This window comes from Microcebus murinus, chromosome 9 (genome assembly GCF_040939455.1).
Source record: "Microcebus murinus isolate Inina chromosome 9, M.murinus_Inina_mat1.0, whole genome shotgun sequence".
Classification (NCBI taxonomy): domain Eukaryota; kingdom Metazoa; phylum Chordata; class Mammalia; order Primates; family Cheirogaleidae; genus Microcebus; species Microcebus murinus.
The window spans coordinates 9260073-9273633 of NC_134112.1; the positions used below are offsets into that span (position 1 = coordinate 9260073).

At 50.8% G+C, this 13561-nt stretch overlaps 1 protein-coding gene across 1 annotated transcript in view; it reads right to left on the reverse strand.

The window, feature by feature from the left end:
• ADCY1 (adenylate cyclase 1) overlaps positions 1-13561 on the reverse strand; it is a 137585-nt gene that overhangs the window by 35532 nt on the left and 88492 nt on the right. Inside the window, exons 7-8 of the mRNA XM_012763424.3 lie at positions 12111-12252; positions 10189-10344 (exon numbers count right to left, since the gene is read on the reverse strand). Of these exons, the coding sequence (XP_012618878.3) occupies positions 10189-10344; positions 12111-12252 (298 nt within the window). The remainder of the gene's footprint in view (positions 1-10188; positions 10345-12110; positions 12253-13561) is intronic.

The window sequence follows — 13561 nt, forward strand, 5'->3', positions numbered from 1 at the left end:
GATGTTAGCAGACAGACAGATTAATAGATCAACGGAACCAAATAGGTAACCCAGGAAATAGCCTCACATAAGTATGGCCAACTGATTTTTGACAAAAGTGCAAAAGCAATTCAATGGAAGAAGGATAGGTTTTCAACAACCAGTGCTGGAATTATTGCATATCCATAAGAAAAAAAAGTGAACCTAAATTGTATATCTTATAACAAATTAACTCAAAATGGATCATAGATTTAATTATTAAACATAAAATTGCAAGACTCAAGAGAAAATGTATGTGAAAATCTTTGGGACTTGGGCTACTTAAAAAGTTCTTAGATGTGATACCAAAAACATGATTCATAAAAAGAAAATCAATAAATTGGATGTCTTCAAAATTGAAAAAAATCCGTTCCATGAAAGACCCTGTTAAGATGATGAAACGACAAGTTTCAGACTGGGAGATAATATTTGTAAACCAAATATCTGACAAAAGAATTATACCTGGAATATATCAAGAACTCTCGAAAGTGAAAAGTATAAAAATAAGAAAATCTAATTGGAAACAGGCAAAAGACATGAACATTTCACCAAAGAGCAAGAGACTATATGGATGAAAAACTAGCATATGAAAAGGTGGTAAACATCCTTAGCCATCAGTGAAATGCAAAAATAAAGTCACAAAGAGATATTACTTATATACTTGTTACAACTGCTAAAAAATTTTTTAAACAGAGAACACCAAACGCTGGTGAGGATGTGGAAGAACTGGATCCCTCATACATTGTTGATGGGGATGTAAAATCACACAGCCACTCTGGAAAACAGTTCAGCAGTTTCTCTAAAGAGCAAAACATGACCTATCAATCATATACCAGGGCATTTTTCCCAGAAAAATGAAAATTTACATGTATACAAAAAATCTGTACAACAATGTTTAGAGCAGCTTTACTTGTAATAGTTAAAAACTGAAAGCAAAAAAAAAAGTCCTTCAACAAGTGAATGTAACAAACAGAGGTCCATTCAAACCATGAAGCACTACTCAGCACTAAATAGGGAGAAACTGTTAACACACACAACAACCTGGATGGATCTCAAGGACATAAATGTTGAGTGAAGAAAATGCCACTTCCAAGGATCACATACCGTATGATTCCATCTATATGTTGGCTCAGAACTGGGCCATCGGCGGGTTAGTGGAGGGATAGACTGCAGGTAAAAACTCCCAGACTCACAGGGGTAGACTCTGTCCTGGGATCACAATGTCTTTCCCAAGGCTGAACACATAGCCAGCCTCAGATCAGGGCTGATGGACTCAGATTCTCTCTCAGTCAGACATTAATGGAAAGGGTCCACCCCCAGGTCACAGCTGTTAGACATTGGTCCATCCTCAGGTCAGCCACACCTCCATATCCTGTCCCCTTCCTGTACCCTCTGCCTGTCAGCTCCCCTGCTGTGTCTTGGGTTACTGCTTCGCCTCCACAATCATAAATCATAGCCCTTGTCTATAACTGAGAGCCACGAGAGTGGCCAACACATTGGGCAGGTGACATAGAGGAAGGTTGGCTGTCCTTCAGTGAGTAGATGATGAACATTTATCTAAAAATGTACCAAGAGCAGCCCAAGGTCACAAGGATGGCCTATAGGTGAAAGCTTTTATAATGTCAAAGAAACACTGGAGGATCCAGTGATATCATTTATTACATTAATAGTCAGAAGGAAAAACCACCAGGCTGAGCATTTAATACATACTCAAAATTCTTTTCTAAAATTCAACATCCACTTCTCATTAAAAGCAAAAATGCAAACGCTAACCCACATGGGCTACTTTCTTGAAATAATTAGGCATATACCATTACTCCTAACCCAAAGCATCAAAATTAGTGATAAACACTCTATTTTTTTAAACTGTTAAAGGCAAAACAAAAAAGAATGCCTGCCTCTATTACATTTAATATATTAATAGGATGGAAAAGAGGAAGCAAAATCGTCATTATTTGAAATACATATTATTACAGATCAAGAAAATCCAAGAGACTTAAGCAAAAAGTTATTGTAATCAGTTTCAGTAAGTATTAACCAAACAAGCCAACATTTTTTTTTTCACAAATTCAGATAGATATGGTAGAAATGATGCTTTTAAAAAAATCTCTGGCCATGTTTAAACAAAAAGCCCAGGAGACAGGGTAGGAGAGGCCCTAGGTGGATCAGAAACAGAGAAAGAAAGACATAGCATGAAGCACACTGGTGACATTTTAAACCGTGCTAAAGCGCAGTGTTGGCATGGGTGAGGAGGCCAGGGCTCATATGGACCCTTGGTGGGAGGGAGCACAGCCAGTGCTTGGGAGAGAACAATTTGGCAACAGCTATCCCAAATTAAAATCAACATACCATTTAACCCAGCAATTTCACTACAAAGAAATACCCCCAGGCTATCCTTGTAACACTTGCTAAAATGTCTGTAAAAAAGGACATTCACAGCACCAGTGGGCATGAGAACCACTAGAAATAAAGTGCCCTTCTACCAGCAAGCCAGGGGCCTTCGCATCTTGTGCCTGCAGCCGGAGGCCATCCAGCCACTTAGAAATGACTGGAATTTGTGCCTCTAAGATTGCTAAGGCCAGTCACTGAGGGAAAAGAGGGTATGGGACAACATGGTAAATTCCACTTGCATTCACCTTCTAGGGCACACACACACATTTGATTTCTGGAAGGAAACACAAAATGATAGAGATTGTGGAGGCCTTAATTTTCGTATCATGTGTGGACATTGCTTTACCTTTTTTTTTTTTTAATAAATAAGCTTACAAATCTAAGTATGAAGAAGAGAAGGACAAAAACAGCATTCAAAAAAAAGAGAATTGGAGGACTCCTAGGTGCACCTATTATATTCAAGGGACAAATGTGCTGTTGAGTATTAGGAAACTAGAATAGAAAAGTGTCACCATGCACGTCCCCAACCTGATTGGCACGGTCAGCAGGGAGCATCACAGCTTCTAACCAGCTGCACAAACACACACACAGACATCAGATGCACCAGACTTCACTTTACGAAACGATCAGAGATGTGAATGCACTTTCATGGACAAAAATGTTGTGCATGACTTGCTTCCTTTAAAAGAAAATAGAAATTGCCTAAATATCAATGGAGTAAATAGTCTCTGTAATCCTAGCACTCTGGGAAGCCAAGGCAGGCGGACTGCTCAAGGTCAGGAGTTCAAAACCAGCCTGAGCAAGAGCGAGACCCCGTCTCTACTAACAACAACAACAAAAAAATAGAAAGCAATTAATTGGCCAACTAAAAATATATAGAGAAAAAATTAGCCGGGCATGGTGGAGCATGCCTGTAGTCCCAGCTACTCGGGAGGCTGAGGCAGGAGGATTGCTTGAGCCCAGGAGTTTGAGGTTGCCGTGAGCTGAGCTGACATTATGGAACTCTTGCCCAGGAAACAGAATGAGACTCTGTCTCAAAAAAAAAAAAAAAAAAAAACATAGTCTTGACAAATATTTAATAATATAAGCAAATGTTTATAATATATTGGCAAGTGAAAATATAAGCAAACTGTATATATATCATCCAATCAAGTTTATTAAAAATTGCAAAGACACACGCATTAAGACACTGGAAGGAACAAAATGTTAATGATAGTTTTGTGAGAATTAAAGATAAATGTTTTTCATGTTCTCTTTTGTGCAGTTTGTATTTCTCTGTATTTTCCACAATAAATTACTTTTTTTTTTTTTTTTTTTTTTTGAGACAGAGTCTCGCTTTGTTGCCCAGGCTAGAGTGAGTGCCGTGGCGTCAGCCTAGCTCACAGCAACCTCAATCTCCGGGGCTCAGCGATCCTACTGCCTCAGCCTCCCGAGTAGCTGGGACTACAGGCATGCGCCACCATGCCCGGCTAATTTTTTATATATATATCAATTGGCCAATTAATTTCTTTCTATTTATAGTAGAGACGGGGTCTCGCTCTTGCTCAGGCTGGTTTTGAACTCCTGACCTTGAGCAATCCGCCCGCCTCGGCCTCCCAAGAGCTAGGATTACAGGCGTGAGCCACCGCGCCCGGCCAATAAATTACTTTTATAATCAGAGAGAGTACTGAAAGAGAAACTTGACAGGTATAAATGCATTGTGGGTAAGAGCTTGATTGTAGGCGATTATTCTTGGGGTACTGATAAGAGCAGCTGTCAGGGGAGACCTGAAGCCCCACTGCTCAGCCACCCTGGCTGCAGGGTCAGAGACCGAACCCCCAGGGGAACATGCAGCGCTGGGTGAGGGGTGGATCCCACCCACCCTGAGGCCTCAGCTGTGTATAATATGACAAAGTTTCTCTGCCTGACCAAACTTTAACCAAACCTTCTCCCAGCCCAACTATGCCCTTCCTTGTAAAACCCAGCTTTAGCAAGAACCCTGCTAAGTCAGTTTAGCAAGAACCCCCCAGGATACCCGATGGCCCTTGATATCTAATTGGGTTCCTCATCCTCCAGGTGATGTCTGCTCTCCCTGGCCTGTCTCAGCAAGAATCCTCCTGGTAGGTTTAGCCAGAACCCCTCTCACAATTTCCATCCACCGCCCCCACCCTGCTCCTCGGCTCTAAATTCCTGCTTGCCCGAGCTGAATGCGGAGTTGAGCCCACGCTCTCCCCACCGCCAGACCCTATCGCCGTGAGCCCTACACCTAGCTCAATGGTCCTGAATAAAGTCTGTCTCACTGTTTTAGGTGCCACTGAATAGTTTTCTTTAATAGTCGCCTCCCTCCTCGCCTCGGCCCCTTCACAGCCCCCTCCACCCGCGCCCGACTGTGCCCTCGCGCGACACCGCCGCCCAGCGGCCGCCCGGGCCGGAGAACCGGACTGGAGCGAGAGGGCGGTCTGGGCCGGTCTGGGCCGGTCTGGGCCGGTCTGGGCCGGTCTGGGGCTCTGGGACCACAGGACAGCTGCTGTCGGCGCTCTCCAGAACTCAGGACGGGATTGCTCGCGAAGCCGCGCCCAGGTCCCAGGCGGCGGAGCGCGCTCCCACCCGACTCCGGCTCGGTCAGGCGCGACCCGTCTGCAGGGGGCGGGCGGGAGGCGGACAGACGGGACGCCGAGGGAGGGCGGCAGAGGCGAGCCGCTGCGGCTGGGGCTGCCCTGTGCACACAGGTCGCACCTGTCCCAGACACACGCCCTGCCTGGCACCGCCACAGGCGTCCCACACAGGCCACCCCCGTCACTGCTCTCAGTCTCCCGCTGATGCCTCCCAGGGTGGAGACAATATTCTTCCCACTCTGGACTTGTTTTCACTAATCATGAGGCAGCAGGGAGGAGCTGGGTCTGGAGGGAAGATGGCGAGGAAGGCGGGTGACACGGACATCTGAATAGCACAGGCCCAGGCTCCCTGGCTCACTTCCCCCTCCACCCCCAGCCCCGCGCCCACAGCACCTTCCCAGAAGCTGGGGGAGGGTCAGAGGTGGAGACAAGATGTTTTGGCCAGTCTGGAGGTACTGGCTGGGCTGCTGGCCGGAAGTGCGGGGGCCAGGGAGAATATCTGCCTGCAGAGAGCTCCTGCACAGGCAGGGAGGCAGGAAGCCCCATGGGCAACGGTTGGACAGGCAGACAGATGAGGCACAAGCTTGGAGACTGGGGACAGAGATGACAGGTGGGTGGGGCCAGGATTAGCTTGATGCCCACCCAAGGCAGGAGGGCCCAGCACCAGGGTGCAGCCCACCTGGAAGAGGCTGTTGGGGCCAAGCTGGGGCAGGGCCCAGGGCCAGACCACAAGGAGCAGGGACAGGGAGGAAGGCCCAGCGTCTGCAAGAGTCATGGTGGAGTGCTGAGAGAAAAGGGATGCAATCGGAGGTGCTCAGAGCCAGGCCTGGGCCAGGGAAGTGGATGTGCTGGACCCTAAGCCCAGCCAGTCCAGGCAGACAGATGACATGCCTGGAGTGGTCTGAGCTGGAGCCGGGGCTCCTGCACCCTGAGCACAGGGTGAGACCATGGGTGTGCGCCTGCTGTCCAGGGAGACTGTGGGGACAGAGGGCAGAGGACAACACTAGGCACACCACCACTCGGTGAGTGTTCCTAGGGGAGGCAGGAGGGTGCAAAGCCAGGCATCCACGTCTTTGGCCAGCATGGTGGACACAGAAGCCGGGCTTGGGTGGCCTGGGAGTGCATGGAAATGAGGAATGTGGGCGGCAGCTCCAGCTGCTGCGGTGAAAGGGGAGTGAGGGACCCTGCACGCAAGCAGGTCTGCCCAGGCTGGGGTGGGATGGCACAGGTGGCCGAAGTGGATGGACCAGGAAGGCTGGGCTGCAGGCTCCCTGCAAATTCCTGGGGGCACCAGCAGCAGGGTGGGGGCTGCAGATGGCCTGAGAAAGTGGACCCTGGAAGCCCAAGTTTACAGCCATTTCCATACTGGGAGCATGATGCTACCAGTGCCCACCTGGCATCTGAAAGTGCGACCATCCCACAGACACGGCTCTGTCCCAGGAGAGGGAGGAAGTGCCTGTCTTGGTTTGTCAAACAGAGTTTGAATATGTGAGAGGCTGACACACTCTGCCCAGGAATACGCCAGGATTCCTAAGTCTTATTAAACCCGTGCCCCTCAGCAATTGAAGAAAGAATGATTTGCGTTCCCCCGAATCCCCAACTCAACTGCTCTGAGTAAGTCTTGGGTGGAGAGAAGCCCTGATTTCCAACATTACCTTTTGCATCAGGGCCTACAATAGCTCGGCATCTTCGGCCTTTTAAGAAATTTTAATCTTTGATGATTTTTAGTTCAACATGGATTCCTTTGGATTAAATTTGATTTTTAAAATATTGCTTGAAATATTATTTATCTTGATGACTGAATCTTGGATATGTACTTAAACTGTGCACCTGGCTCACCTCACCCTCATCCCCACTCTGTGGAGTTGGATGGGGGCTCTGGTGCTGTGGGAAGAAGATAGCAATTAAATCTCTTCTTGTGCTGCCGATAATATGGCCAACAAGATAGCCTAAAAATCCTCCCATTCTAAATCTGACAAACAATATTAAAACACACACCTTTAAAAATGCACAAATGAACTGGCAAGAAAGTAAGGAAAAAGATCAGGGAACAGAAACATTCAGGCAGGGGGGAGTCCAGAGGGGACAGGGAAGCGGGAGCCACGGCTGCTCTGAGGGCAGCTGCACCCTCAGCTTCTTCAGTGCTGCATTTTTAATGGGGCACTCACAGAATACCTGAGCGAAAAGCAAGGCTGGACTTGAGATCAAAGCCTCTGCGAGAATCCCAGGCCCCAGGAGGCCCCATCCTCAGCAAACGACCAGGGGAAGCACCTTGCCACAGGGGCCGAGGTGGCTTAGCTGTCTTGGACCAAGTGCTGAATGGAGGGGGAGCCCCCTTGGAAACACACACACACACACACACACACACACACACACACACACACACCAGCCCAGCAGGGGCTAAAATTCTAGCTATCGGGGACATCTAAAAACACAAGCCAAGCATTTGATTCAAAGTAGCCCCCAGATCCCGGCAGACATAAAAGCCAATCTTGTTTGATAGAATACACCGCACACAGAGCATATTACAGAATTTCCAGATAAAGTTCTATCGAATGTGAGCTCACAGTCAAAACCACTCACAGAAAGTCCTTGATGCAATAAGCCGCTAGGAGCCAGAATCAGCAGATTTTTGCCTTTTCCTGAGAAGCCTCTAAAACTGCAGAAACTAAGTTTCTTTAAAAGACATAAAACCCATAAAGGCAGAGCAAACAAAAGTGGAGAAAGCAGTAATGCAGGTTTAGAAAGCAGAAAACTGGTCATAATCGACGATGCAGACCCAAGGAAGTAGGAACCGAGCTGGCGACGGAGAAAGCCAGGGACATTCAACAGGCTCAGGTGTTGGTGGCCACAGCTTCTCAAGCCAGAAACTATCTACGAGGCAGCACCAGGTCCCTAGAACTCACCCTGCACTCCTGGGACACGGCCCTCACTGACCCCAGAGAAGATTGGTGGCGGGGAGCGGGTACAGGGGTCTCTGGCCCAGGGTTACAGACACGAGGCCCCCACCCCACCCTCAGCAGAAGATTAGAAGATGACCCACAGGTGACCCTGCCTGACCCAAGAGGAAAGACGGGAAATCCTGGACGCCGTGCAGTGAAGCCCAAAGAGGAAAACCTCTGCCTAGACTCGGCACTTCCAGGCAGCTCTGAACCGCCCAAGAGCAAACAGAAGGGCTATCTGACGTCTATGGAAGACGGAGTTACAAATGAAGCTGCTTAAGGGGAAATGGAGATGTTTCTGGGACAAAAAAACACAATAATAACAATAAATCTCAGCAAGACAAAGGGGAAAAATATATCCCTTTAAGTGGGAATAGGGTGTCATAGAAAGAAATATTCAGAAAACAAAAAGAAGTTCATAGAAAATTTTTTTCAATGTAGCTGTAGAAATTAAAATCTCAGTAGTAAGTGTTGGATGATAAAGTTGAAGAAATTTTCCAGAAAGTGGAGGGGGTGGAGAAAGAGGAGAATGAGACCAGTTCAGAAGGGCCAACCCCCAAATAGGAGTTTCAGGGGGAAAAAGAACAGGGAAAACGGAGGGAAAGAAATAATCACCAGAATCACCCGTAAGTATGCCCAGAGACCGATCCTCCGGGTCCAGGGGGTTGCTGCCCTGAGCATTAAAGCAGACCTCAGTCAAGGCACATCACAGCACCGGCTCAGAACACGGGGCACCGCAAACGGGTTTCTCAGGCTTCCTGAGAGCAAGGACCACGAAAGTGTCCCATCAAGGGTCGGGAAGTGGGATGGCTCTGAGCTTCTCCACAGCAACCCTGGAAGCTGGAACACAGTGAGGCAAAACAAAGATAACCACCAACTGCAGTGGACCAAATGTTTGTCCCCAAAATCCATGTGTTGAAGCCTCAGCCCCCAACGTGAAGGTCCCTAAGGTGGGGCCTCGGGGTGGTTAGGCTTACATGAGGTCGTGATGGATTAGTGCTCTCACGAGGAGAGAGAAAGACCCCAGAGCCCTCTCCCCCTGTCATGTGAGGTCACAGGGAAAGAGTCACCACATACCCTGGAGAGGCCTCAGTAGAAGCCCACGCTAACCATACCTCGCTCACAGACTTCCGGCTCTGGGACTGTGAGAGACGCACGCCTGTGGCCGAAGCCGGCCAGGCTGTGGTATTCCGTCACGGCAGCCCCAGCGGGCGAGCACGCCCACCTAGAACCCAGACCCCGACACACCAGCAGGCTGCAAGGCTGTCCGGAGTGCAGGGCTGTAAAGATGGCCTCACACACGCCTCACACACGCCAGGCCGCCGCACTCACCTCCTCTGTTCCCCCCACAGCCAGCTGCAGGGCTCAGATCCATGTAAACGAGAGACTGGACCCGGGAGAGGAGCTCATGTGACGTGAGAAGGAGAGGCGGGGGCCAGAGGGGCTCCCACAAGGGCAAGGGGCCGGCCTGGGACGGCACTGGGCTGCAGATCAAACCAACATCTGACCAGAATGAACATCCTGAGAGCGATTTCGACGGCAGGTGGGATTTCAGCTTGAAAATACAGATCGATACATAGGTGAGGGTTGAATGCATAGACTACCAAGAAGCCAAAACATACAAGATGACAGAAACATTTTTGCAGGAAAGAAAATGTAGCTCAGTACTGAGCCGCGTTTACAAGATTATATGCATGTGAACTGTGAGTCCTGATCTCGCCAAATTGCGTCAGACCATATGGGGAGGGGAGGACAGAGATTGCACCCATCAGCTTGGGCACGGCAGCTTCTCGTGTTTCCCCGAAAATAAGACCTACCCATAAAATAATCCCTAACAGGATTCCTAAGCATTTGTGCAATATAAGCCCTACCACGAAAATAAGACCTAGTGATGGGCGTGGCTACGCAGCGTATCTGCACAACCCATGCATTTCATCTCGGAGTGGTAAAGAAGACAAGCAGCCCTTCTCATCTGCCCCAGGAGAGCTCTATTGCTCGACATGAGAGATTGGGGCCAATGGTTCTAAAGGAAATAGAGTTGCAAGAAATTCGGGATGAAATTCAGGGTTTGGAGAGTTATGGTGATGTTCCAGAAGAAGACAACTTAACTATATTTGAATAAATGTAGACTGTTGTACCGTACTTAAAAAAAAATAACACATCCCCTGAAAATAAGCCCTAGGGTGTCTTCTTGAGGAAAAATAAATATAAGACCCTGTCTTATTTTGGGGAAATCACAGTACCTTGTCATCGTCTTCGCAGGTCATGACATTGGAGAAGGGGATCTCGGCCTTGAACATCTTCCGGCAGTGCATGAGCTGCACCAGCAGGTAGCAGACAGTCTTGAACTTCATCCTCTTTGCCGGTTTTATATCTGAGAGAATCAGACCTGGAAATATCTGTCCAAACACACAAAGGGCAAAGAGAAATGCTGTGAAGGACACGTGGCCTCTCAGGCTGGGAACGTAACTCTGACAGCCACCCCCACCCCAGGGTGCTGAGCTTCATCTGTTCAATACTCTGCACCAGGCACTGGGGGACATGCCAGGGGTACAGCAGCAAACAAAACCTCAACCCATTTCCAAGACAGTCCATTCTCAAACCATACCAAAGACCTGGAAAAAACAAAGCAACCCATCAAGTCCTGGGCCCCAGTGGAGGGAGGGAGGGTTTGAGCCCGGGTCAGGGAAGACTGCCCAGGCTGGGAACCAGCGTCACTTCGCAGTTTCTGTTCCCCTGTCCCGTTCCCAGCACGCCCTGTTCTACAGAAAGGCCCGGGAGGCCCGCACGCTGGCCAGCACCCAGCTAGGGCTCAGGGCGCCGCACCCTCACAGCCCTCACGACCTGGGCTGTCACCTGCCAAATGCAATGAGCGTCACCCAGGCACCCCTTGGGACCTTCCCAAGATCCAACTAAGTGACAGAAAAGTGGGAACCTAAGAGCTCTGGGGATAAAGGCACAGTAACCGTTCTTGCCGGCGTGCCTGTCCTCTCAGTGAGCTGGGAGCTCCGCCCCACAGCAGAACGCATGCAGTGCCTCCCTGGCTCACCTGGGCCAGTCCCTCCCGGGCCTCCCGCCCACCTCTCACTTTCTCCTTCACTGGCCCCAACAGATAGGTGCAAACCTCCTCTATGCTTCGAAACAACAAAACGCCCTTCTGCTTTGGGGCATTCCCACTCTTCCCTTCTCCCACCCACCCAAACTTCTCTAAAGAGGGAGCTGCCCGCTGTCCTGACCTCTTTATCTCCATATGCCCTGGAACCACAGGACCCCAGAGCTATTGTCTGTGTCAGTATGACGGTGCCTGGAGGCCTGCATTCACTCAGTCACACTAAGGCTCACTCCTATAAATTGTTTCTTTAGAAAGAACCAGCACAAGAAATAGCCCTGTCCCCTCACCTGGGCCCTGCACCCTTACCTAAACCCAGCACTCTCACCTGAACCCTGCGCCCTCACCTGAGCCCAGCACTCTCACCTGGGTCCTGTACCCTCACCTGAGCCCAGCACTCTCACCTGGGCCCTGCATCCTTACCTGAGCCCAGCACTCTCGCCTGAACCCTACCCCTCACCTGAGCCCAGCACTCTCACCTGGGCCCTGCACTCTTGCCTGAGCCTGTACCCCCACCTGAACCAGTACTCTCACCTGAGCCTACAACCCCACCTGAGCCCAGCACCCTCACCTGCCTGAGTCCTAGGAGCAGCTTGGTCACTCTTGATCATGTCTATATCACTTTTCTCTGGTCAGGGGGACCTCAAGTGCCCCACACAAGATGATCACAGCCCACCTGTGTGCCCAGCACCCCTCAGTTCACGGAGTTACCCATCCCTAACCCCCTGCAGGGTTTCGTGCCCACATTGCAAGGGAGGCAGTGAAGGCTTGGGGGTGAGGGGGAGGACACAGGATGGCCCAGCCCTCAGGTGACCCCAGATCTCTGACTAGGGGCTCATGCTCCCTCCCCCTCCTCACTTGGTATCTCCCTACACCTGTAAGAGGCAAGGCCCTTAGCAGGACACCCCTCTTTGTCTTAGCAAGTTCACACCCAGAACTGGGCCCTGTACCCAGAGCAGCAGTGATTGGAGGAGAAGTAGGAGCAGTTACACCTTCAAAGCTCTGTCCAGGCCCAGCAGTTAAGGACCAATCAATACAGGTGGTTCTGGGGCCTACCTTTCTGCGATGGGATGGCACAATAAAAAAGGTTTCGATATTATGAGTTTTCAGGAAACTGTTCCTCTCATGTCCATAACCTGGTTCTACCTCGTAGTCCCCATTCAAGCATGCCAGGGTCGTCTTTGTGATATGAACCTTCCTACAAAAAAAGCAGGCAGAGAGGCGGGCTGAGTGGCAACCCGCTGCTGCCCGGAGTCCCCAGAGTCCCGCAGGGGCACAGGCAGAGGCTTCCAGCCCCAGGGCAGGCTCTGCCAGGAGCACTCACGGTGCAGCAAGTCTGCCCCTGCCAGGAGGGGGACCCTGGTCAGACGGGCAGGGCAGAGCAGCAGGGCAACGTGCCCAGGAGGAGAAGCAGAGACAGCTGAGCAAGGCAGAATACAGGGCCAGGGGAGGACAGAGGAACCGAAGGAGAGAAACAGAAACCAACATCAGAAGGATGCATTAGGGAAGGTGAGAAAAGAAAAGGTGGCAGTGTGGTGAGGAAGAGGAGAAATGGGAGCCCCTGCCCAGACAGCCAGGGTCTGCTCTGTCAGCAGAAGCAGTGAGCAGACCCCGCCAGGCGGCCAGAAGTCAGGGCTGGCTCCTGGCCACAGTATCCACACGGGAGGTGAGGGTGGGGCAGGGAGGTGGGAAACACATCTGGGGCCAGGGTGTGCACGCCTCCCCAAGCCAGCCTCCTGGCCAGGGCAGGAGAACCCCTCAGAGTTAGCATCACGCAGCAGAAAACTCAAACACGATGGAGCAGGCAGTACACCCACGGACCCCCCAAGCACAGCACGCGGCTTCGTGAGATGAGAAGCAAACTCCCCAGTGTTCAAAACCGCTCCCCACAATCCCAAATCCGCTCTTCACCGCAGTGTCTTCTGATTCCATACAGGGCATTCAGAATGGAACGCTAAGGCTGGCTGAGGGCGAAAGCAGGGTGGAAGCCCGGCTCGGGGGATGGGCAGACGGAGACAGAGCTCCCAGACTCACTGGGATCGCAGAGGGCAAGGACAGGGCTGGGGGGCTCAGTTATGGTCCTCAGAGGAGGGCACGGATGGGAGAGGGAGGGACAGTGAGGGACTGCCAGGCCAGGAAGAGAAGAAACCACGAGGGCCCAGAGGGGAGCACAGGCTGGTTCTCCAACTCCGACCCGTGCCACGTGCTGGGTGCTGTCCCTGTGCTGCCCCGCCCACAGGTGCCATTTCTCATCCGGTCCCCACTGGGGTGCTCCTTGGGTGCCCCAATCAGAGGCTCCTGTTGGCACCGGGTAGGCAGGGCGCTCACTCAGAGCAGGTCTCAGCCCTCGCCACTTGCTGCCTCCTCCTGGGAGGCCCTGGGCCTGCCTGAGACACTGTCACCCCTGTCACCCTTAACTGAGAAGGTCACCTAGGCTGTCTGGAAGCTTCCAAGCACCAATGGTCTCTAGAAAGGTAATTAGGTGTCCATTCCTGTATTCAGTTGGT